Genomic DNA, 27,525 nt, shown 5'->3' with positions numbered 1-27,525 from the left:
TGGTATTAAATCTGTTTAAAAAGAAAGTATCACAACAAAAATATAAATTAATTCACGCTTTCTTGTTGTAGTTTTGTTTTTAGGATTTGGGTTTTTTTTTTTTTTTTAAATCTACCTCAGTCTGAATGCTTTTGTTAAAGTAGGGATCTAAGAGCTATTTTCTCTAAACATGCCTGTTTTCCTTTCTGATAGACAACACTACCACAGTTACATTTCCAGACGACTTTAGGTCTATTTCTGGATTTCCTATGCAATTTCACTGCCCCACTTCTTCAGCAGGACAAATTATTTTGATTATTGTAGCTTCAAAAACATACTAATATCTACTCTGAATAGCCACCTCTTTTTGTAGTTGTTCTTGCACACTAACTTTCCTAATATTATTGTCATTTTGGTTACGCTTCCCACAACCCTGAAGAGCAAATCCTATTCACCTGGCAAAGTATCCTTTATGCCTTTAGTTAAATTTAATGACTGTTTTACACAGTTCTGAATATTTCTTTGGTTCTAAATTTATTCCCAGGTAATTGAGGGTTTTGGTGTTGCTATTTTTGAGATTTTTTTTTTCATTATAAGACTTTTTAAAAAGATAATAATATTCAACAAAGTTAAGAAGTTGAACTTTATCAATAAGGTTACGTATTCCACCAGGGGGAAGTTATTACTCTAACATCTGTGTTCATCATTCCCTTGCTTTTACCTATAGTGTTATCACCTATATGTGTTTCTATCTCAAATAATAAAAGTAGCAAGCATAAAATCAGTTAGTATTCTATCAACCTTAATTTTCATATTCTTTCTGATAGTTTTCAGTTGGAGGGGGGACTCCCCAATATATAATTACATAAACTACATAACAATGTCTATACCTTGTCAAAATTTACATATTTACACATATTTTACCTCTCTTAAAAACTGGATTTACGTATTTTATCTCTCTTGAAAAACTGTATTTTCAAGAAAGTGGTGATAATGGACATCCTTGTTTTGTTCCAACTCAGTGTTAATGGAAATGCTTCACGGTAGGTTCAGTGAAAAATATAATGACTTGGTTTGAAATATACCTTCACAAAAACAAAACAAAAAAATCCAAACAAATAAAATATATATATATATTCCTACTTAACTTTTTCTTTAAACCAACAATTAATAATGAACTTTGACAAATACCATTACGGCATTTACTAAGATGAACAAAGTTCTCTTTGATTTCTCAAAACTGAACAAGTCTTTTATGCTTAGGGTGAAGCAAATTGACCAATGGTTTACTATTCTTTTAATTTGTTTCTGAATAAATTTGCTAAAGTTTTAGTTTAAGATTCCTTATATACACATCCATTTGCTCTACATATCAATAAAGGAGATAAATCAATAAATAAAGCAGATAAATAAATAAATAAGGGAAATGGGGCCAGAGTTTTCTTTTTGTCTATTTATCAAGTTTGATGCTAACAGAAATAATAACCTGCAAGATGTCCTTCTTTTCTATTTCAGTGGAAGAGTTTAAAGAGAACTATCTAGGTCCTGAAATTTGAAAGACTTAACTTATAAAACCATCTGGCTCTTCCCATCTCCTTTAGTGATTAAACAGAATCAGAAAACCTTTGCCTCTGTGGTCTAAGCCCTGCTATTTGAGACAGTCCTTCACCAGAAAGGACTGAAGGGTAGGTCATCTCTGTGGATATAGGAAACCTGAATATTTAAGGACCTTGTGAAGGCTTACAATCCCTAGTGCTAGCAAGACAATCAAGAAATAGTGGTTAGCAAGCCCCCTTATTTATTCTTTGAATTATCTATGCTTTCCTGAGTTTTTTTCTTAGTAATCTTATACATTTGTAAGTTATAATAAGGTATGTTTAGTTTTCGGTTTATTTCTGCCCATAAGTTCAACATATCCTTTCTTTTGGTATCTCTTTGTATACCTCCCTAATTTGCAGTTTTTATTTTTTAACGCAGGCACTGAAGGCTACCAATTTTGTTAATTGCAACTCTGTAACTGCAGGCCACAATTTCAGCACCTATAATGCTTTCAATGATCATCTACATCCAAATGTGTTTTTAGTTTTCATTTTGATTTTTTTTTTTTTTTTTTACTTTTTCCTTTTTATCGGTACCGGGGATCGAACTCACGACTGCCTGCTTGCAAGGCAGGCGCTTATGCCGCTGAGCTAAATCCCCAGCCCTCATTTTGATTTTTAAACACAGACCATTATGAATATTTGGGGATGGTTTTCAAATTTCATGATTATAAAATGATACCATAAGAAACGATCTTCCATGCATGGTGGTACATGCCTGTAACTCCAGCACTTGGAAGGCTGAGGAAGAAGGATTGCCACAAGTTGAAGCCTAACTTGGGCTACACAGCAGTAGTTAGCTCAAGGCCAGCCTGAACTACATAGGGAGATCCTGTCTCAAAAAGACAAAAACAAAAAACAATCATCTTCTACATGTATTCTTATGTACAATGCATATATGTAAGTGTTACTTTATGGTATTAGATAGAATTACATTTTCAACTTTTCAATAAAAATTGTTATCTGATCTTTTAACAAAAATATATCGGAGTTCTTATTACTATACATCTTTGTCAATTATGCAAATTTTTGTCAATCTGAAGGACTGACAAATGATCATCCCTAATTGCAAAGTGTATTTCCCAAAATACTAGGGAGGTTAAGTCATCATCACTTTTCTTGGTTACTTTCATTTTTTTGTGTGTGAATTATATTTATATTTTTGGATTTTTTTCCTATTAAATGGTATGACTTTTTTTCTTGGTCTTATTGAACTATAATAGTTCTTTTTTTTTTTTTTTTTTTTTGTTGAGTACCAGCAATTGGATTCAGGACCTCACACTTGCCAGGTAGGCACCGTATCACTGAGCTATATGCCTGGTCCTGTAATAGTTCTTGAATATACTGTGAACACTATCTTTGTGATTACAGTATAACAATAAATATACTTTCTAACCATTCATGTCATGAAGTTTTTAAAATAATACATTATTATAAGGCTCAAAACCATTCACTGTTTATTGATACATATATGTGATAAAACTACATAGTAAAAGGAAGTAGGTAATTAAAATACAAACCTTAAAACTGATTATTTCTCAGGAGAGGCAAGGTAATATGCAAAAAGCTGATACAATCATAAAGTACTCATTTTTTAACTGGGTGGTAAATTCATAGGCACTGGTTTTATTATTATCCATTATAGATTATAGATGTTACATAAAATCCTACATATGCATAATTTATTAAATGAAATTTTTCTGTCTCACTGGACCATAATTTGCATTATTTAAAAAACACTGTTACTGTTAGATATATAGACTAGACTACTCTTGAAGCTTTGTTAGTCACAATTTAGACATTTCAATGAATAACAAGTTAGTGTGAATTTCTAGTATTCCTTAGGATCATGCTTCAGAAGTTTAATGCCTATCTAGTTGACCATACTATTGTAGAAGTGGAAGTCTTATTAATACCTAATTTTCTTGAACCCAGTCCTCAAATTTTTTTTTTTTTTTTTTTTGTCTTTTTCGTTTTTATCGGTACCAGGGATCGAACTCACGACTGCCTGCTTGTAAGACAGGCGCTTATGCCGCCAAGCTAAATCCCCAGCCCCTGGTCCTCAATTTTTTAAAAAAATTCAGTGTTTTATCATCATATTTCAAGAGATGTTTTATATGTATTACCAGACATCACATTAATGTAATTGAAAACATAATTTTATAAATCTAAAGAACATGTAAAGAAGACAGTCATGACAAAGCAGAAAAGAAGAAAACTCTGGATATTTAAAAATCTAAATTCTATCATCTGCTACAATGATTAATACTTGAAATCTATGAAAGAGTTCATAATTCAGTAATTTAAATTTAGTAATTTCTTTTCCTTTTTTTTTTTTATTTTTTTATTTTTATTGGTACCAAGGATTGAACTCACGACTGGGCACTTGCAAGACAGGCACTTATGCCGCTGAGCTAAATCCCCAGCCCCTTTTTACATTCTTCGTTTTTTTTTCCTTTTTATTTATATTTAATAATTTCAATAACATAACAAACTAATAATTTTAAGTTACAGTTAATTATAGGAGTTTGTTATTATTTTGTTGGGTTTTTTTTGGCACTCCTGCAGCTGAACTCAGGGCCTTCACACTAGCTAAAGTCCTGCTCTCTCTTATGTTTTATTTGGAGACAGGGTTTTGCTAAATCCCTATATTGCCCAGACTGGCCTTGAACTTGTGATTCTCTTTTTTCAGCCCCCATTATGCTGGGACCACTATGCCTGGTTAATTATGGGAGTTTTATTTGGCAACATTTAGGTTAGCTCTAGTTTTTGAGGCTTTTGTTACCAGAGATGAGGCTCCACATATGGGTCCGGACCATCATGGACTAGAAGGATGTTCGGACAGAATGATTTAAGGGGCAAATCTGGAGGTAAGAGGAAGAAGGAGCAAGAGCAACACAGAGGCACTGCCTCGGACTCTCTTGGCTCCACCTGGATAAAAGTAAACACTCATTCTGCCCTTCTCTCCCGTGGTGCACAGCTGTACAGCACCTTGCTTAATCCTGTTGTTCCAGCTACAGAATGGTTAAATCCACTCCATTTGTGGAGACCTCTACTGATAGCAGCAGCAATTTTATTCAAAAGGGGAAGAACAAAAGAAAATAGAATGGTAAGATTTATGTGGGGTGGCCAGGCACAGTGGTGTAAGTTTATAATCCCAGTGTTAGCGAGGTTGAGGCAGGATTGCAATGAGTTTGAGGCCAGCCTGGGCTACATAGCAAGACCCTATCTGAAAAAAACAAAAGAAAAAAATATTTATGTCGGGAAAGCACCAAAGGAAACTGAAAGCAGATTTTAAAAAAAAAATGTCTAGTGGGCATAAGCTTAACTTTTGTTTTGTTTTGAAGCAGGGTCTCAGTATATAGTGGAGGCTGGCCTAGAACTCTCGGCAAAGCGCTTGCTTCAGCCCCAAGTGCTGAGATTACAGGGGTGCATCCTTACTCCTGGCTAAACTTTTTTTTTTTTTTTTTTTTGGTACTAGGGATCAAACTCACAATCTCACACTTGACAGGCAGGTGCTTACACCACTAAATCCCCAGCCTCTTAAACTGATTTTTCTTAATTAATGTTTTCATTATAAAATAAAACAGATGTGAAACGGCAAAATATATTTATCTTCTAAAAATTACAGGGTTACATCACTGGACTAAGTACAACAGAGGATAAAATGGTATTAAGACAATTCTTTTTGCTTTTATACTTTAATAATATTTGCATTTTGTTCACCATATCTTTACATTAGTTTTGTCATAGTAACTTTTAAAAGACTAGAATTTTGGTTTTTTTAAAAAATCCTTTAGGGCTTTTCAAGTCACAAATTTCTCTCTTAATTTTTTAAAACCATCTGTTCAAGTTATACAGTTCTGTTTTTACTTGGGAGCTGCATCGTCATTGGCCAGGAACTGAAATATAAAAAAGGATCTAAGATTGTAAGGGAGATCTTTAGCAGAGTACCTAGAGTGTTCCACAATATTAAGAAAGAAAGAAAGAGAGAGAGAGAGAGAAGGAGGGAAGGAGGGAGAGAGGGAGGGAGGGAGGGAGGAAGGAAGGAAGGAAGGAAGGAAGGAAGGAAGGAAGGAAGGAAAGGAAGGGCTCCTTCTATTTCAATAAAGATGCCCTTTTCCCTTCCTATTTCTCTCCCTTTGTTGTCCCTAGTGCTAGGGACTGAATTCAGACCCTAGTACATCACAGGGCAACACTGCCACTGAGCTACATACCCATGCTTTATTTTGAGACAGCGTTTCTGTATTTGCCCAGATTGGCCTCAAACATGACCCTCTTTCTTGAAACTTGGAAATAGAAAAGCACCACTGCACTCCGCTAAACATGCTTTTTAATTCTATAAATCACTTTATTTTCATATACTTGACTTCAGTATAATTCTGTATCACAAGTAAGAATTAATGGAAATACAAAGAATAAAGTCTTTAATATGGCTTTCATTATCTTTCATTACATATCCATTAAAAATTTTTAAAAACAAAACACAAGAAAAACAGTCCAATGTTGGTCATTTATAAAGCTCAGAATTCACTTACCTGGTATGTCCTAAGGATTCCCTCCATATTGGTAGCATCACAACCGGTTTAACTGCACATTCCAAAATAGCTAAAGCCAACGCAAATTCTCTGGGTTTGCTACACATCTGAACTGCCTTGATCCAATTTGCTCTGTATTTCAGAAAAAAAAAATTATTTCATTTGGTTCATCTTAAAAGCATAATAGTTGTGATTTTTTTTAATGGTTGTGATTTATAATGGCTCCACTTTACAGTGTATATAAGATGCAGGTGACTGTACTGCTCTTGAAAGCTTCTAGCTCACAGAGCCACACATTTTAAATAAACACTGCAAGATACCCAGAGATCACTTAGGCTTCCCAATTCCTTTACCTTCTATGATATTCTGAAACTTTGGTTCTTACAGGATTCCAGATAAAGGCTGATTTCCAAAAGTCATCCAAATGCTAGTGGTGGTTCAGTCATTTAGAATCCCATGTGTGTCTACCTTGATCACTGTTTGCTGACTAAAGTGATTTCATTTAATTTACTGGCAGTGAAAATTAAAATGTAGGTGTATGCTTACAGTAATAGTTTTGTTTACAGCAATAAATTAACCTTTCTTTTACCTGTGTGAAGCCCAGTTGGGATGAAGAAAGGGTGAAGGGATGTTGTTTTCTAGCTGAGTGATAGTCAGTCTCAGAGTAGAAATTGTAAGGACTTTGGAGCCGTGGACAGAACCATTCCATCTGAACTCTCCTGCAGGCGTCAAACAGAATTTATGTGCAAGGTGCCTTCTCTTATCATGATCTTCCCTGTGTTGGTGCTTATTCAAAGCAAATGAATTGGTAGAGTACTGATTATGGTAGACGCGATACTTTCCTTCTTGACCCAATTTAAAGTAATTATTGATATTTCCTTTCATGATCACTTCCTTTTTGGTGCTCAACCGTGATATTTCTCCTTGAGAGTTAACTACTAGTACCTGAACAAGAAAACAGAAAGATTTCATAATTCAGCTAAAGATGCAAACTGTCTGATCAACTGTCTCTTAATAATTATACCTTATATCCCAGATTACTTAAAAGTACATCTTATGACTGAGTTGTTTAAAGTTAAAATACTAAGCTAAAAGTGAAAGCTGCTAACAAACATTCAAGATATGCCTGCAAAAAGAAAGAAAATTAGTATTTCTTAAACAGTATATGTTAAGACACTGCTAAGTAATTTATTTTTCAGTGCTGCGGATCAAACTCAGGGCTCTGGACATGTCAGCAAGCATTTTGTCACTAGGCTACATCCCCAAGTCCACTAATTCCTACTTTTATAAATCTCAAATATATGCATGAAAGTAAGTGTACTGTATATTATTCACTTATCACACCAACTCATTCTTTAGGGAAAACAAGAGGGAGAGGATTACACGTACCCCAAAATTTTTCTACTCCTTTTTTATTGCTTTGTTACGAGAGCATATGGATACTTCGGAATGCTTTTGGAAAGTTGATCCTAACCCTTGGACTACAAAATAAACAGTGAGTCTTATTTAACTTATAAAAAAATAAAACACCTGCATGCAGAGGCACATGCCTATAAGCCACCGCAGCACTTGAGAGGCTGAGGCAGGAATGTTACATGTTTTTGTTGTTTTCGTTTTTATTTTGGTACCGGGGATTGAACTCACAACCTCACGCTTGCGATGCAGGCGCTTAAGCCACTGAACTATATCCCGAACTAGAATTGTTGCATGTTTAAGATCAGCTTGGGCTACATAGTGAGTTCAAGGCCAGCCTGAACTACATAGCAAGACCTAGATTCAAAAACAAAAAAATAAAATGGACTAGATACAGTATAAGAGAAAAATACCAGAATGGTTCTGATGTGGTAAGGTATATACTATTTCAGGGAGCTTTTGAGCATGTATACCAGGATGCTACAAAAGAAGTTTATATCTTAGTAAAGGTCAGAGTGAAAAAGTAGTTTAAAAGTCAATGGTAAGCCCGGCACGGTAGGGCACTTTGGTAAGTGGACTATAAATTCAAGTATAGCCTGCACAACTTAGTACCTTAGTAAGACGAAATCTCGAAATATTAAGAAAACAAAAACAAAAAGCCCTGTTGAGGATGCAGCTTAATATGAAGGCCTTGGATTCAGTTCTCAGTACAGCAAAAAAGAAAAGAAGAAAGCCAATGACTTAACCACCTTATCTGATGCTAAGAAGAGAACACTGTATATTCTTGCTTATCTACACTGCAAATAATTCATAACCCTGGGGGACACATTCATGGCTTGGGAAGGGACAGAGACAGAATCCCAGATCTGATCTTATTTATAATTAGGGCTGAGAGGCTGTGCTGCCCTAGGCACTCTGCTGTAAAGTTATCAAGGGGTTAGCCCTATCCTATTTATTAGCTGTGAGTTTACTGAGGTGGTCACAGTAAACAATCTGCAGCTTTTTATAAAAGCCCACAAATAATCCATTCATTTACAAAAATGAAAAAAAAAAAGGCTTTCTCTTTTCAGAATTACATACAATAAAACCATGCGGTATCACCCACTTACAGCATCTCTACACATGAACTGACATGTGCGTGTTCAATTATACATGTAAGCTGAACACTTGTCCTCATTAGCCACCGCACTCTTGGAAATAGAGGGAATACAATTCAAAAGGAGGTCTATGAACTTGCTGTTCTTATTTTAAAGGTACACTGAAAATTATTCGTATTCCATGGATTTTTTTTTTTTTTAAAATAGAAAAAACATACCTCTTTGCCTTCTTTAAATAATTTATTTGCTTCATGGGCTGCAGCTGCTACTTGCTGGCTCTTCAGCTGACTAAGTTTGCTGTCTGGATTCCGTAATCTGGTGATGATGCGAGTTGAGCCAGATGCTCCTCTTCCAGTTCCCAGAGAATCACTTATTTCCCCATTAGACTTCTCAGATCTGAAATCACCTATTATTAAATGAAAAAGCCACAGAGTATTGCTGAAAGCAATGAAATAAGAATGTCTTATTTATCCAAAACTCCTATGTGGTATACATCTAAGATCCAGAAAGCAAACAGGTAAGGTCCTTGAATAGCCAAAGCAAATGTTATTAATTCTTAAGTGTTTTACTTAAAAGAAAACATTTCAGAACCTTATATGAGTCATTATTTTTAAAAAATACACATGTGCAAGTTTATGTTTTGAAACTTATCTATTATAAGATAGGGGCTACAACAAATTTACCAGTAACAAATGTAATAACTCAAAATGTACACTAATCTATTGTTGCCTCATATATTCAATATCAATTTCTGTAGTAAAACACTATCATTAACTTTGGAAAGAATTCCTCTGAAATTCTGTTCACATACCTAATAGTTTTGACCTTACAAATGTAAGTACTAAGTGAATTTTCCCCTAGAGAAGTTATTTGTGTACATTTACTAATGTAAAAGTCAAGCAAATAAGCTTTCTTTAATAAAGATCTCTCAGTATTTTCATAGTACTTTAATTTTTAAGATTATTCAACACCCCAGTAGCACTTTCTGTTTTGTATATCCACAAATCTCACTTTGGCAGAAAACATTTATTTCGTACTAAAACTACTATCCAGTTCCCATTGGCCAAACAGCTAAACAACATCTATTTTGTTTAATTTAAAGCTTAAAGAAAAATTAACTCAATATGACATTGGTGTAAATGAAAGGACAAATGATTTACTACATTATATATTGTAAAAATGGCATTTTAAGTGACTATAGACTTATCTTAGACAGCCAAAGACAGCTTATATTTTTTATTTTTTTATGTCCAGGATATTATTATGGAAGGGAAAGACAACTTATCTTTAGATAAGCTTCTGAAAACTGCCTGTGCATTTTTTTGGGGGGGGGGGGGGGGTAGACAGTTTAGTAAATATCTGTTCATTTAATCTGCTCCACACTAATCCCTCCCCAACCTTGTCAACACACTTTAATCATGATTGGCCAGGGCTATAAGTACAGTAACTTGTGTCTTTGGGGACAACAACAGGACCCTACTGGCCAGACAGAGCAGGTCACTTCCTGCCACAATGACTGTCCCAGGAACTAGCTGTGTGGCCCACTCCAATCTGTGAATCAGGAGATGGAAAAAGGGTTTCTGTTCTTTTAGTGAGCAGGAGGGTATAAATTAGGAGCTGACTACTGCTCCTCCCACAACATGGAGAAAAATGTCACTAACAGGAAACAAGAAGCCCAAAGAAGGAAAAAGGTAGGGAAACAACAAGGGAGAGAGAGAAGGACAGAAAACACACTTTAACTGCAGCTTCCTGGGTCCAATAATACACCTGAGGCTGTCACTAGCCATGTATTTCCTTTCAAGTGTGTCAATAAAGCTCCCTTTTTGCTTAAGCAAGTTTAATGGATTTCAGTCCAAACTACAAAGTCCTAATAATCTAGTAAAGTATTTTAAGATATTGACTCAAAAATATGGCACTGAATAAATCAAGATGCAGTGGGGTTACTGCATGTCTTGTGAAGTCAGACTGGAAAGCTGGCAACCCTGGATGTGTAGCAGTCAAAGATCAATTATCCCTTGGATCTCAGATTATGACTGTACAAAAACTAAAGTTTTATGTCAAGATGCTGAACTACAGTGGCCACTTCTTGCAACCACCTATAATGTTCACTAATAAAGACTTTAGAGACATCATTTTGTCCAGGTTGGATTTCCTAAAGACAAAAATGAACAGTGCAGAGCTTTTAAAAAGCAGCCCCTCAGTTTAGAGTCAACAGTACTACTGCTCAGAATCAATCCTTTGCCACTTGCTCAGTTTAGTGGTAACAAGGGAAAGAAGAGAAAATCCATTCCTGGAGTAAGACCTAAAGGACATTTAGAAAACAGGGTTAAGAGGAGAGGTCTTTACTGCAGACCCTTTGTCCAAAGGCCATCCTCATCTTATTAAAAGGGAGTAAATCACTGCAATGCCAACTGGCAACACAGTTCACATCTACTCCCTCCTACTCTCTGTAGCTCATAGGTTAATGATGTGAGAGGCAGAAGCCTACACAGTCTATTTACCTGGAGGTTAGGGCCATTGGTCTAACCAGGGGACACCTCGCACAAAAGTTACACAGCATTAACGTCTAGCAGTATACTTATGAAACTACAGGCAAGTGTTGCCAGAGAAAACTCCAAAACTGCCACGTTGGGATATATGACTGTCCAACTCTACAGCAATCCCTAGTAAAAGCCAGTAGGAATTGGGCTGCTAACACAGAATGGCCTCCAGTTGGGAAATCTATCTTCTCACTTTTCATTCAAGTTATCATCCCAGATTTATCAAAGAGCCCCTCCACTATCAGAATAATGAGTGTTACAGGAAGTTAAATTTATAACTTCAATCTCAGACTGTGAGATCAAGGTAAGTCATACCCAAACCTATTATAGTTAATTCATGACATACAGAAATCCTAGGTTTAGAAATTGTGGGTGTAACTGTGGGTGGGACAGAGGTTTTTGGAAATTTTTAGTTGTGGATGAGATCTGCATACTATACTAGACAAAGGCATTTTGGAGTGGTATGTATGGATCCAATGTAAGTACACATGTATGTGCTGAGCTATCAAAGGGTGGAGTTGTGGACATTTATGTAGTCTACCTTCACAGAATCCCTCTATTTGGAAAACCATTTCTACCCCACTCCAATCATATACTTTGCTGGAGTCATCAATCATAATACCTTGCCTGCCCTGGCCACAGGGATGAGAACAATAGATCCAAGATAGGCCACTCAAATTCCTTCCTCAAGGACTTTTGATTTGGAGCAGGAGTAGGGGCCTTGCCTTTGGGTCACAGACCTTGAAAAGATATGAATAGAAATTGCTGGTGCCATCTTTCCTGCCACTTGGAAAAAGCCTGTCTGTATTAGGAGAGAATGAAATTAAAACATAAACATATGCAGATCCAAAGGTGAGAGAGAAAGAGAGGAAGACAGAAAGAGTCATTATACCTCGGGGTCCAGTTATGCCAGATGATGATGGCTCAGATTGTACAATTACATCACCTAATTAAAATTATTCTCTATTTAAGCTATTTAAGCTGATTTGGTCACTTGCAATTTAGAAAATTCTAATTAAAATAGTTCTCCAGTTCATATCACATAGAAAACTAGATTAAAAGCAAAGTTAGAAGTGTCATGAAAAATTACTGTAAAAATGCATACACTCTTGGAAGAGAGGTGATCTTCCTTAGTGAGACTCAAAAGCGAGACACCTTGAAGAAAAAGGTCAAAAATTTTAATTATATAAAACTATAAAAAGTTGGGCTGGGGGTTTAGCTCAGAGGTGTAATTGCCTGCTTGGCAAACGCAAAGTCATGAGTTTAATCCCCAGTATCAAAAATAATAAAAAAAAATTTTTTTTAAGTTTTGAATGACCAAACAGCAGAGCTATAAATAATTTCTATATAAATGTAGGTAAAATCAAAAAATCAATAGCCATAATACATAAAGCATTCCTAATACTAAGGAAAAATGTAAAAAACAAAACAGAAATAGAAACAGTGACTAAAGATATAATAATCAATTTACAGAAAGCTCAATAAACACATAATAAATACCACCATACTGTTAAGCAGGGGTATGCAAATTTTTAAATGAAACACTTTACCATTGGTAAAAGTATAAACAGGGTTAATGATACTGAATTTAGGTAAAGAAGACAGAAACAGACATGTGAATAATTGATATAAGTCCATTTTGATGTACAACAAAGCAGTAGCCAGTAATATTTTTTAAATGAACCTATCATATTATCAATAACTCCATTTACTGTTTCTACACTTACACAAGTACACAAAGACATATATGTTAAAGATGTTAAAAAGAACCATTTGTGGTAAGTATCATGCAGCAGGTAAAAACAGTAAATTTATAACATGAAAAGATGCCCTAACATGTTATTTATTGTAAAAAAAGGATTCAGAACAATACATGCAGAATGATCCCATTTATGTTAAAAAACAAAAACAAAAAACAAAACATTTTTTAAAAAGACCTGTGTAAACATATATACATTAATGTAACTGTAGAGAAAAGGTGTAAAATGTTATACACCAAACTGTTGATGGTGTTTCACTTGAGGACAGGGTATGAAAAGGATCTGGGTTTTTTTTTTTCTTCTGTGTACTTTTATATTTTTTAAATAAAAACAATGAGTTCAAGGATTATCTGTATTAAAAACGAAAACAAGAAAAATGTGAAAAGAAAATCTTAACCCACCCCCATCAAACTTTCATTTAAAAAATTCAAAATACAAAAAAAAGAAAAGAAAAAAAAAAAACTGAGAAAAAAAAAAAAAAGAAAGAAAAGGCTCCCTTTAATGGATTAAGTGTGTCCTTACCTATCTCTTCTTGAATAGAGACAGGTGTATGGGATTCTCTTTCTCCATTTTCAGGATCATCAGCTGCCTTAGCAGATTCACTCTGGGAAGAATTTAGTTCACTGCTGCTGTTACTGTTTTCCAGATTAGCATGGATGGAGGTAGTGGTAGCACTAGTGTTACTGCTGTCACATGTCTTGTTAGATTCTTCTAGAAAAATAGAATATCTGATTTTTAAATTGGAAATCACATAAAAACTAATTGTCAGAAAAGGCACTTTACAAAGCTGTTTTAAAACTAAAAACTGAACACGTATGAATAATGTACTGTATGAAAAGAAACTAGTCAGTACCATGCTGTGAGTTATTTTTTAAAGTTTCTCAGTCTAATAATTCAACTCACAGACTCTTTTATCATCACATTGCAAAGCAGACAATCTGAGAGATACCCCAGAGCTAACGGAAAAATAAAAAATATTAAACAGAAAACAATGATATATCCTAGCAGTTTGGCTGAGGTAGTATCTCAAAACCTGAGTTTATATTCTTACTCTTCCAATCTAAGATTATGTAAGTTTATATTCTTATGCTTCTTACTCTTCAAATGTATCCAAACAGAATTAAAAAGGATTACTTATCTCCAAGGTTTTCTGCCTGCACTCTAGGCCCCCAGGTAATGCCTAAATGTGATTAACTTTTTGGGACAATTTAAAAGCACAACCAAGAGCTTAGTTCCTAAAAGTATATCAAAATTAACCCTGCCATGAACTAAAAGTCTAACTCCATTCATGGCACCTCAGAAATTAAAAGCCTCCCTTTGTACTTCTGTGTGCCACGAGTGAGATGCTCTTCAAGTCCCTAAAGGAAAAAGCGGCTGACGGTGTGTCACACTGACTAGAATAATGTATGAGCTTATAAAATTGTTTTCTGAGGGAAAAAAAAAACCTCACCAATCTGACAAATTATAGGAAGATATAGGAATAATTACAAAAGAAATGAAAGTGGCCTTCAAACTTATGAAAGTATCCTTACTTAATTTATGCTAAGAATTATCTAAAACTAAAAGATTTAGAAAAACCACTTCTTAGCTTAAAAAATGGCCAAAATCCACAATACATGCAAGCAGAAAGACAAGATGTTAACAGATAGTTCCACACTTTGCTGTGGGGATAGAAAATGATTCAAGGTAGAGATAGGGAATGGCCAATTTCCAGAAAAATTACACATGCATTTATCCCAATTTAGCAATTCCATGTACTAGCAAAAAACTGAATTACTTAGCTACTTATTGAAGCATTATTTATAATGCCAAAAGATCAGAAAAACAATGTCCAAACAATAAAGACTTATTAAATAAAAAATGATTCATGCAACAAAATACTGCACAACAGCAAAGACCAAGGATAATAACTATTATTTACACATGAAATGATCTCCAAAATTAAATCTACAGAAATGTACAGAACAATTATTATAGCATGCTAACTTCCTTGTAAGAAGGAAGAAAACATGAATTTATGGACGTATTTCACTTTTATCTTTAAAAACAAACACTGGAAGAATAAAAACTAATAGAAACCTATTACCTATAAGGTTAAAAAAAGATGTGATGACTTAGAAAGGCAAGGGATGGAAATGAAAATTCTCTGCATATATCCAGGTATGTGGCTTTGTAATAATGTAAATGTTTTACATTTTCAAAACATTAAAGCTACAAATGCAACCACTAAACTGTAAAAACAAGTATGACATAAACTATATGTCAGTTTGTGTAGAACTGCAAAAAATAAATGATCACTTGAAATGATTATGGAATATAGTATTTTGGCTGTATAGCCTTCAAGATATACAGGATAATATATAAATAAATATAGGACAAGTAAAGAGCTGCAAACAATTTTTAATTGCTACTCAGGATTTTTACTGTCAAAAGTAGTATTGATATTAGGGAAGTACTGTATATAACAATGTACATTCAGATATACAAGTTCTGTATTGAGACAAAGCAAACACATAATTGAGCCACTATGGTTAAAAATTAAGGTTTCTAGCGTAAGAGAAAATAAACACAAAGAAATCAAGTATGTCATCCTCAAATAGAACTGGAAAGATCGATGTAGACTGGTTTTTGTCGTTGTCGTCCTCCCCAGGCTTGCTTATTTTTTTGAGGCCAGCTCTTGCTATGTATTTCAGGCTGGCCTCACACACACTATATAGCCCGTGCTGTTCCTGAGCTCCCAAGTATCCTCCTGTCTCAGCCTCCCAAATGTTGAGTCTACAGATTTTGTACTACTAACCTGGCTTCCCCAATTCTTTTGTTTTGTCTGTTTCGTTTCTAGGATTGAAGCCAGGGCCTCAAGCATGCTAAGCAAGTGTTCTCCTACCTCTTTTTAAATATTTTTGAGACAGGTTCTCATTCAATTGTCCAGGCTAGCCTCAAGCTTGTGACCCTCCTGTCTCAGCCTATGGAAGATGTGATCACAGGTGTGCACCACCATATCTAGCTTGCCCAATGGATATCCTAACGCTATCTGTAAGAGGCTGATAGCAATATGAACCCCTCGGATCAAACTGTGGTCTCTGAATACCATTTCCTACAAAAAGAAACCAAGACTTTTTTGGGAGGAAAAAAAATTCTAAGTCTAGTATAGGACTATCATTATTCCAAAAAGGCAAGGAAACAATGACTACTGAGATCAAAGCAACAGAACTCAAAGCCAACATGAAGAGACATCCACTAGTCAATAAAATCAAAATGAACAATAATTAGCAAGCAACTGAAGCAAGCAATATAAAAAAACCCATAAAACTCATACTTTGAAAAAGAAAACCAAATCCCTCCAAGACTTTGGAATTCAATCATCACTGAAGATAACGCCAACTACTGATTCTGAAAGTTTAAATTTAAGAGAAAAAACTAAGCATTTATTTTACTATTCTTGCTCAAATTCTGTTTCAGTCTTTTCAAATAGCTTTAGTTAATGAGGAAAGATTCTTTACAGAAGAATTCTAATTTTAAAAAATAAATAATAGAATTAAGATCTGTATTACAACCTCTACACAGATACCTGATTCTGGAAAGAACACAACCAATGAATGAAAGGTTAATGGAGAACCTTACAATCTCATTACCTTAACTTTCTGATTGAACTGATTGTCAATTTTAGCATTTCTAAAGGTAGAACCACCAGGAATGATGATACATGAAATACCTAGCACACTGTTCATGAAATACTCTTCCCAAAACAGCTTAGCTTGAATCTACAACTTTAGAACAAATTAAAGTATACTCTAAGAAATGCAATAGAAAAACCCTAAATGTAGACTGTCCCAGAAGAGGACAGAAGAGAATTTGTGAAAAACATACCTCCATAAGAAACAATCCAAATTTACACCAACAAAAATAGAGAACATACAAACTGTGGTATTGTTATACTGAGGAATATTCTAATGTGACTAATACAAAAAAATACATATTGCTAAATAATACAGTAAAAAATGAAGTTCTAAAAGTCATATGTAACATCACACTCTTGCCATAAATTTCAAATATTGACCATAAATATATATATAGTTTTTAGAAAATCATAGAGGTTAACTCAGTGAAGAAAGAGTATGTGAGCTGTACATCACTTTAACTGGGGGATAGAAGCAGGTTGGTAGAAAAGTCTTACACCCTTTTTTCTGGGGGGGGGGGCGGCAAATGATGGTACACACCTGTAACACCAGCACTCTGGGAAGCTGAGGAGGATAACTGCGAGTTCAAGCTCAGGCTGGGCAACTTATTGAAACACTGTCTCTACATGACAAAGTTGGCAATGTAGGCTCAGTGTGAAGGCCTTAGGTTCAATATGCAGTACTACACAAGCAAATAAAAATTTTACGTGACAGAAAGACATAAAAAATTCCAAAACTGGGGTTTTGATACCAGCTCAGTGACAAAGCATTTACCTAGCATGTGTGAAGGCCTGGGTTCAGTTCCCAGCACTGCCTACCCCAATACAAAACCTGTCAGCTATAAAACCCCAATACAAACAACTCACTTAGAAAAACGCATACATTTGGAAGAAAGGAAAGAAGTGTCATACAAATAACATGAAATTCAGTAATCATTCTTTTTATCCACAGAAAATCCAGATTTGTAAAGTACAGTATCTCTTCTTTCCGTTTAAAAAGAATCTTCTGAAATAATAAAACCTTAAAGTCAGTCCCTCATTTTATGAGCTGGTTGAATTTCAGAATACATTTTCTTATAGAAAGATAAGAAAAGCAATTACAATCTAGCTCAGTCCACAAAATCTTTTCTTCACCCATAATACACCTCATGTGTTGATTTAACTAAGAAAATTATTCTGGGGTAGGAACTTAAGATGCTCTAAGTGTATACATCTTAAATACTTGAGCTCTCTATGTCATTAGGGAGATGACAGTCCCTTACTCAGATGTTCTGATCTAAAACCTACTGGCCCACCAAAAGTACAGCAGGCTCATGTTCTGTCTATTTTTCTAAGGTGGTAATAAGTCAAGGACTACCACAAACTGTTCAACGCCAACCTGAACAGCATAAGCAAGAGCCTGTCCCAAAAAATACATAAAATGCATTTTTGGGCAGTCGTGAGTTCGATCCCCAGTACTGATAAAAAAGAAAAAGACAAAAAAAAAAAAAAGAATGCTGTTACATTCCATCAATTGCTATTTGGTTTTTTTTGTACCGGGGATTGAACTCATGACCTTACGCTTACCAGACAAGTGCTTGAGCCAATGAGCTAAATCCTCAAATGGTAGGGGCCAGGGGTTTAGTTCAGCATCTGCCTGGCAAGTGTGAGGTTGTAAATTCGATCCCCAGTATCAAAACAAAACAAAACAAACAAAAAACCAAACCAAAACAAAAATAAATAAATAAAAGAAAATAGTTATTAGCTTTGTGAGGGTAGGTGTTCTTGGTGGTTGAGAAGTTTCATGATGTAGTTACACAGCTGTGTTCATTTTGTGAAAATCTAGTAAACTGTTCATTTAATATCTGTGTGCTTTACTTCAACAAAAAAGCTCATCAAAAAAACTTTCCATCCTAAAACTCTTTCCAATCTGGCAGTATATTTTATTTATAAATTTTAATTATTAAATCAGGAATCCAAATACATTGTGAAACTTGAGAAAAGAAAACTAAGTAAAAAATCTATCATGGGCATTATTTTAATCTGCCTCAAATAATTCCTCCATCCCTGTTGTCTCTCTCTCTCTCTCTCTCTCTCTCTCTTTTTTTTTTTTTTTTTTTGTCTTTTCCAACTACAGAAGTGTCAAGAGTATTGCAATAGCAGAGACTAGTATAAGGACACAGTGCGTAGCACACTGTCAGACACAGTGTAGGCACTCAATAAATACCTATTAATAAATAAGAGCACAGAGCGCTAAGGTCAGAACTCTAGTGTGTGGTCTACTGTCTACCCTAGAGTGCAAAGTCCAATGGCTTACACTTTACTCTGGTCACTGATGTATCCCTACTTGTCTTAGAATGTTTATCCACTTGGGCCGGGGATTTTCCTCAGCAGCACAAGTGCTTGCCTGGCAAGTGCAAGCGCGTGAGTTCAATCCCCAGTACCGGAAAAAAAAAAGAAAGAAAAGAAAAAAATAATAATAATGTTTATCTACTTGATAAAAATAATTAAATTCAGGCTGGGGATTTAGCTCAGCAGCACAAGCACCTGCCTGTCAAGTACGAGGTCATGAGTTCGATCCCCGGTACCAAAAAAAAAAAAAATTTCAGGGTTGGAGATACAGCTCAGTGGAACAAGCTTCTGCCTGCAAACATGATATTTTAAGTTTGATTCTCAGATTCTCAGGACCAAAAAAACAACAAAACCAAAAGAAACCCAACTTCCTCTTTAAATGCCCGGTATGGTTTAGTGGTAAAGCATGAGGCCTGGAGTTTACCCCGATCGGCAACAGCAGCACAACACAACCAAACAGCGGTAGGATACACTCTACATACACCTTTAGAAATGTTTTTTATGTTCTGGGAAACAGGAGAAAGCCAGGATTTAAGTCTTCATTCTGTTTTTTAAGGAGACGGTGTCTGGTGGCAGCTATGGACTACTGTTAACTGCTGCCATCCAGCTTTCTAAAAACTTCTTGTTCAGGTTATCATATGCCTGTATTTTTTTCAAATTACATATGAAAACACTATTTTAATAGCAATGTTTAATAGGAGACCTCATTTATTACCTCATTTTTGGCTAATAACTACTGAATCTGGAAATGGACTACTAATCTACTTCACCCACTTAACTATTCTTTTCTTATGAGGCTTTTTCACTCTTCAACATTGCTAACTACATATAACAATAATAAAAAATACTCAGCATGTACTGAGCAATTAATGTGTGTAAAGCACAGGCCTAAGTGCCTTTTATGTATTATTCACTTGGCATTCTTTAAAAATGTATATGAGACACTAGGACAAAAGTTTTTATTAACAACGTATATCTCAGAAAAATAAACTGGTAATAAATAGCTTTAAAAAGTAAATGTATGCTAAAAAACTAACCTTAGCTGTTACTTAACCAGTTTGTTTTAAAACTATTATAACCTGGGTTAAGGATGTAGCTCAGTGGTGGGAGTGGTTCAATTTCCGTAACACACACACACTCACAAACATGAACACACACTGAAGCTAGAACAGCTCAATCAGATATGAACTCATTAGTAAGTCTCAGATTGATTAATCTAAAACAGCCAGGCATGGTGGCACACGCCTGTAATCCCAACACTCAGAGAAGGCTGAGGCAAGAAGATCGCTGCAAGTTTGAGGCCAGCTTGGGCTACATAGTGAGTTCAAGACCAACCTGAAGTACGTGAGACCTAGAAAGAAAAGCAATAAAAAAAAAAAAAAAAAAAAAAAAAAAAAAAAAAAAAAAAAAAAGAAGGGAAAGGAAGGGAAGTGGAATATAATTATGATTCCAATAAAAATGAATTTTTCCATATTAGTTTGCTGGTAGTAATCAACTTTCAAAATTTTAACTCTGGCTGGGCACGGTGGTGCATACTTGTAATCCCAGCACTTGGAGAATCGCTGTAAGTTCAAGGTCAGCCTGGGCTACATAGGAAGAACCTGTCTCAAAAAACAAACCAAACACGCAATCAACCAACCAACCAAACAAAGAAAGACTAAATAGGACCTAGAAATCTAACTATAAAATTAGTGACTCAAGCTGGTTGCGGGCCCACATCTGCAGTTACAGTACTTGGAAGGCTGAGGCAGTAAGACTGCCATTAAGTGTGAGGTCAGCCTGGGCTATACAGTGAGTCTAAGGCTAGCCTGAAATAAGCAAGATCGCATCTCAAAAAAAAAAAAAGAAAAAAAAATCTTACATCAACTTATATTTACTTGAATTTTTCCAATCAATAAAGGACTCTCACTGAAATAATCTAATAGCAATTTATTAAATGCTTTCACTACTTCCTAAACAAGTCCAATTTTAAGAAATTTAGTATTTACTTAAAATCCTCTTTGCTATAATTTCTGCTTATGTGATTTAACACCCTACACCAAAGAAGAAGTCTAATCTCTGTTCTTCTACTCCTGATTTAGCCCCTCAATATGTAAGGATAGACACATTATTCCTGATTGCCAAACCTATTAATTTCTAGGCTAACTGAATTTGTTTATCCATTTCATCAGATGGCACAGTTTCCAGACTTTTCTTCATCTTAATGACCACTCTCTCATCAGGATATATCCAGTGGTTTTTTTGCTGACAGCTATGATTCCTCTGGAGCTTGTACATATACACCCTTCACCGTAACCTAATCTCATCTTGGTGTTCTCAGCAACAGAGCTCACTTATGACAAGAACTCAGGTGAAAGCAGCCCCCAAAGGAAAAACTGTTGGTTGTCAAAATCACCCCATTCTAAAACAGGAACACAGAGTTCCTGAAAGAGGAATGACATTAACTTAGTGACAGAAGTGGACCCAGAACACAGGCCTTCTAAATACTAGTGCTTCCACCACATCAGATTCACACCTCGATATAAGGAATAACAATGCAAATATTGAAAGTCTGAAAACAGATGACACACATGTAGAAAAAAATTTTTTAAAGATTTTCTTTACACCTCTTGGTTTGGTGAGATTGCTAGTGTTTAAAATATATTACTCATCTGATTTTTTTTTTTTTTTGGTACCAGGGATCGAACTTATGACTGCGCACTTGGCAAGGAAGGTGTTTATGCCGCTGAGCCAAATCCCCAGCCCTCATCTGATTTTTTAAAAAACATACATAAGCTCTCACCATAAAAAATACTTGCATTTTTAAAAAAGCAAAATGGCACAACATTACTGGTGTAATATAATTTAGAGTATAACTTTAATTTTAAAAAGGTTAACAAAAACAACTGGTTACATAAAAATACACCTTACATAAATGCTTCATGACAATGGATTTGCTGTCATAACATTATGATTTGAAATGTAAAAGCTATATGAGCACATGCAAACATAAAATTAACTTGTTAGTATATACAGAGCTGAAAGGGTCAACTCATTCCACATTGAGCCATTAGTATATAAGTAATTAAAACCAAAATATCTGCCACTATGGGTCTGAGGATAAAATAAATAACTCTACTAAATAAAAAACAGCTAAATGAAGTTTAAAAAGCAGGAGGATTACGATGAGTTTCAAGCACTAACTGCAAGGACACTTATGAAACTTGAAGTGTTAGGTGAAATGTAGCAATCAGGGATGGCACCGTGAGCAAGCAGCATGAATGAACACGTACTCTGAACTTCAGGTGACATTCAGTTTGTACTACAAAGGGAAGGATTCCCCCCATTACAGAGGCACTGGTACACTGCCCTCTGTACCTGGCACATCCTGGGGGAGCTCGGATGCCACCTTCTTCTCTGCCATGTTGCTGCTATCATGAGTTTCTGAGAGACACCCCACAGGGCTCCTCCCTTCTGAGGGACTAGTCTCTTCTGAAGAAGCATTTGTTGTGTTGTCGCCAAGATTTGCTGACACAGAGTTACCTTTATCCCCAACTTCTGTTGGCTCTACAGCAAAATGCACAACAAAACTTTAAAGATATTCTTTAAAATTGCTTTTGGACAAATGGCCACATTCAACCAACTACTAAAACTGATGAATCACAAGAGACTCTGCTTCTATTTGATGGCCATTTAGAAGCAATTAGATTTTTGGGATATTTTTGCAACAGGTAATCCAAAGATTATTTAAGAGTGTTTAATAATGTTTTAAATAATAAAAAAATGAATGTACTTTATCACATGCAAGTGTATATTCTGACACAAATACAGAAATTTTTGAAAACAAATCTCACAGGAAACAGCAATTTCTTACAAGTGTAAGTAGAGATACAAATAACACTACCACAAATCTATCAATACATAAAACTCATTGTAGCTGTTTCACAGGTTATAAGGGTCCCCTAATCTCCTTAGAAACAACAAGCTGAGATTTGAAGTAGAAAGTTTCACTTTTGTGTTGAAAATAAATTGGTGGGTTCATAAATATTGCTAATCAATACTTCTTTCTTAACCAAGTAATTCTTTTACCCTCAGATCTTCCTTGCTCCAGGTCATCATCTGGTGATCTGTCGTCGCTGTCTTTCCCAAGGGCCTGGGCTTCAAGCTCCTCTCTGGTTTCCTCAGCATCTTTACTGTTGTCATCCTCAGCCTCATTTTTGTCCTTTTCCATTTCGTCTGGGCTTTTATCATCATCAATGTCTCCTTTCTTGGCTCTTATAGATTCCAAAATTTCTTCTATAATAGAAAACAAATTTTAAAGCTTTATTCTATATATAACTATAAGAGTACTATAATCTCATTTATCCATTTAATATTGAAAAGAAACATTAAATATTTTAAAAAGACATACAAAAAATCAAGATTTATAATCACAATTTTTTATACTCAATTTCATCTCTAGAAAATACATGCTAATTATAGTCAACTTTCTTTTAAAAAAAAAAAAAAGGGAGTGGAGAGAGAAAGGTACACAAATCTATTCAAATTGAGACTTCATACAGATCCTCTGCCACAGACAGAAACTGCAAGCTGACCTAGACTCAATCTAAAGAGCACCACGTGGGAATTAAACCTGGAAACCTAGCAGAGATCCGACTTGAATCTGCTGTGGCCCTGGTCAAGCTACCCAGCCTTCCCAGATGTATTTTCTCAAGTGTAAAATGAACACAGAAGCCCATTTGCAGAGTACTTTTCTCTCTGAAGTCTCATAACTACTTGGAAAGTCTCCAGCATGCTAACCTTTCAACTCAGGCAGAGTTCTACAACAGCACAGTACAGACCACAGGACACAGAAAATGCCATAGGGTGCAGACAGAGGGTAAATCAGTGTGCACACATGAATACTAACTGTACCCTAATGCCATCAGTATTTTGTTGTTCTGATTGCTGCAGCTTTGGTCACTGGGAGATTTTTCAGAGTCTTGTGTCCTATTCACATGGCTCATCTAATTCATTCCTTCAGCTCTTTTTCTAGCTTTATAATATGCTCCAGGATACATTTTCTCCCACCTCAGCCTAGAATGTGCTACCTCTCCAAGATCCTTTGCAAAATGGTTAAAGTCATGATTTATGTCTATGGTATGAATGTTACTCCTTAGGTATTGCTATTTCTAGGCTTTTCCAGGCAACACAGCTAGAAAATACATGTCTGTATCCTAACTCACACATGTACAAATGTATATTATTTTTGTATTTCTCAGTGCATGGGGTATATATGTGTGTCCATCTGTATCTTCCCGTGGTTCATTAGCACCGATAATTTGTAACTACTTTTTTTTTCTAATTTGACAGTGAAAAACTTAATTCTTATTATCTACAATATATCTAGTTATTTGCAGTATAACTATTTATCTGATTTCAGAACTGCTAAACTGTATCCCCAAGAGAAATAGGCTTATCAAATACACTACACTGTTTAGGAATAAGAAGAAACATTTGTAATGCCATGTGCATCCACGATGTTCCTTTTTACATTCTGGATTTCCTTATTTTCATTTCTGTTAATTGTTCTCTACTTTCATCTTAGTCAATTATTCCCTAAATTGTATCCTCTTGTACTACGTAAGTTTTTCAAAATATCATATATATTTATCTACCTGTTTCTTAAGATAGAAAAAAAATTATTGGGGGTAGAAAAACTAGTGATAGTGCATTTCCCACTATCCGAGGCTTCAATTCAATCCCTAGCATCACAAAACACATTTTGTATATCACCATTAGGAAACAGTGATTATATTTGAGCTGGCTAGTTCCACATATTATTCTCATTCATTTTGTCTAATTCTAATTACTTTAAGAATTGACAGTTTGGCGAAGCTGGTGGTGAAGCCTGTAATCCTGGCATTCAGGAGGCTGAAGCAGAAGGATCACTGCAAGTCAGAGGCCAGACTGGACTACACAGTAAGACCCTGTTGCAAACCAAACCAAACCAAACCCAAGTGTGGTGCATCACCACTGTAATCCCAGAAATGTGTGAATTTGAGGCAGGAGGCTTACAAACTTGAGCCTATCAACTTAAGTGACTTAGCAAGACCCTGTTTCAAAATTTTTAAAAAGGCTGTGAATGTAGCTCAGTGCCAAGGTCCTGGGTTTAATCCTCAGTACTAAGAAAAGGTCAGAGACGACAGTGCTTGCCTACCAGGCTCTTGGTTTGATCCCCTACAGAGGATTAGGGGGAGGCACCAATGAGTACAATAATTATATGAACATCTAAAATAGTTACAGGACAGCAATTTCAATGTGAAATAGTATATATGTAATGTCTGAGGTCCCGATCTAACAACCATTTGAACCTCAAGTATAGTTCACTTTATCTAAATTAGAAATGAAAGGCACTATGGGGTGTTATTTTTAAAGCATGCATAGAATGCAGCTATCAGATGAAAAAAATGGCAATAAGGTTTGTCTCTGTAAAAAGGAAGGTATGGGCACGGGAATGTAATTCAGCTCAATGGTAAGCATTTGGCATTTACCTAGCATTGTGTGAGGCTCTGGGCTCAAGTCTGAGTTTATAAAGGATAGATTCATTTTCCCTTGCATATCCTTTTGTACTACGTAAGTTTTTCAAAATATCATATATATTTACAGTGTACTTCTTTTTTTTTGGTACCAGGGATCAAACTCACGACCTCACACTTACCAGGCAAGCACTTGAGCCACTGAGCTAAATCCCCAGCCCAAATGTACATTGTTCTGTTTTGGTTTTTTTTTTCTATGATTTTGGGGAAGATGGCTATACTAATGTTTGTTTGGGGCAGATGGCTGGGGTCATGTTTGACACCTGATGTGGAATTTGTAAATGGAAGCAAAAATTTGGCAAATGCTTTTGTTCCAAACAAAGTATTCATGACCCAAGCTATTACTATATTGTTTTTAAAAAGAGAGCGCCTTCGATCCCTGGTACCAAAAAAGAAAAGAAAATGAAAAAAATCTGAAAAAGAGAGAACCACACATGGTGTTACACACTGATAACAGCAGCACTTGGGAGGATAAGGCACAAAGACTGCTGCCAGTTCAAGGCCAGCCTGGGCTACATAGAAAGTTCGCAGACAGTTTGGACTACACAGAAAGACCCTGTCCATAAATAAATAAACGGGGTTGGGGAGGCAGTTCAGAGGTAGAGTCTAGTGTCTAGTATCCACAGTACCAACAAAATAATAATAATAAACATAATAATAAGATAATAAAAAGAAAACCAAAGAATTAATTAACAAAATAAGACAGTATTGAATTATAACCTCAAATATAAAATAAATACAGATAAGTCTATGCTGATAGGACTATAAGACTGACTAGATAACAGACAAATCTGCTGTGCAGAAAAACTCCAAATTATCTATGTAGACACTGCTCCTTTGAGGACGTGAAACACAACCCCAGCCTGTAGGTGTGGCTCATATCCAGTGACTCGGGTCTATGGAGCATAGCACTGAGGGGCAGAGGAGCTGGGGATGGGAGGATAACCGCACAGTGAGGAAACTGACTAACACTACTTCAGCAGGTGCTCCAGGTTAACACTGTAAGTCGTGACGAGAGCATGAGTCCTTTGTGTAAGAGTGACAATGGCATTCTACATCTGCAGTCTTCCTCTCCAAACTCCAGACGCCCAAGCTAATCATCAGAATGACGAGAGAAAAACTCATAACGGGGGTGTTCTCCAAAATGCAGACCAGGAGCCCTCAAAACTTCTGGGTCATCAAAAACAATGAAACTGTCAGGTGTGGTGGTGCATGCCCATAGTCCACACATTTGGGAGGCTGAGGCAAGAAGAATGCTGCGAGTTCAAAGCCAGCTTGAACTACACAGAGATCATGTCTCAAAAGAACAAAACCAAACCAAAATAAAACAATGAAACTATAAGAAACTGGCAGTCTAGAGGAAGATACAATGACTAACTACAATGTGTTGTATCCTAGATAAGATCATAAAAACAGAAAAAGGACATTAGTTTAAAAGTAAGGAAATCTGCCAGGTGTGATGGTGCACACCTGTAATCCTACCACTCAGGAGGTCTTAAGGTCATGTAAGCTCTAGGCCATCTGGGCTACACTCTGAACTCAAGGCCAGCCTGAATTACAGAGCAAGACCCAGTCTCAAAAAGCAAAAAAGGAAAAAAGTAAGGAAATCTAAATCAAGTATGAATTTTACTTAACAACAATATATCAATACTGATTCCCCAGCTCTGAGAAGCATATAAAGGGTTTGTAGGATCAAGAAGCAAGACCCAACAACATGCTGCATAAAAGAAACACATTTGATTCAAAAGGAAATTCACAGGCTGAAAGTCAAAGGATGGAAAATAATATTCCATGAGATAGGAACCCAGGAGAAAAAAACAGAGGTAGTTATTCTATTTGGAGATAAGGTAAATTTCAAGCCAAGAATGATTAAGAGAGGTCCTTACATCCCTGTAAAGGAAAAAAATCCAAAAGGAAGAGATAACAATCATAAACATATGCAACAAACACCAATGCACTCAACTATATGAAACAATTACTAATAGACACGAAAAATCAAATAATTCTTAATACAATTACGTTGGGAGACCTCAATA

At 35.6% G+C, this 27,525-nt stretch overlaps 1 protein-coding gene across 15 annotated transcripts in view; it reads right to left on the bottom strand.

Moving 5' to 3' along the window:
• Positions 1 to 27,525, bottom strand: part of Bptf (bromodomain PHD finger transcription factor) — a 126,410-nt gene that overhangs the window by 58,298 nt on the left and 40,587 nt on the right. For 8 of the 15 annotated variants that reach the window (XM_063241824.1, XM_063241828.1, XM_063241826.1 and 5 more), the window contains 6 exons: positions 23,001 to 23,207; positions 22,290 to 22,478; positions 13,448 to 13,636; positions 8,844 to 9,031; positions 6,705 to 7,060; positions 6,116 to 6,247 (listed from right to left, as the gene is read on the bottom strand). In XM_063241824.1, coding sequence (XP_063097894.1) covers positions 6,116 to 6,247; positions 6,705 to 7,060; positions 8,844 to 9,031; positions 13,448 to 13,636; positions 22,290 to 22,478; positions 23,001 to 23,207 — 1,261 coding nt within the window. The remainder of the gene's footprint in view (positions 1 to 6,115; positions 6,248 to 6,704; positions 7,061 to 8,843; positions 9,032 to 13,447; positions 13,637 to 22,289; positions 22,479 to 23,000; positions 23,208 to 27,525) is intronic. The other 7 variants (XM_063241833.1, XM_063241835.1, XM_063241837.1 and 4 more) reach the window with 5 other exon arrangements.

The sequence above is a fragment of the Cavia porcellus genome, unplaced genomic scaffold, assembly GCF_034190915.1.
Source record: "Cavia porcellus strain 051 isolate PalLab524CR breed Dunkin Hartley unplaced genomic scaffold, mCavPor4.1 scaffold_32, whole genome shotgun sequence".
Classification (NCBI taxonomy): domain Eukaryota; kingdom Metazoa; phylum Chordata; class Mammalia; order Rodentia; family Caviidae; genus Cavia; species Cavia porcellus.
This window is presented reverse-complemented; position numbering and strand designations above follow the sequence as displayed.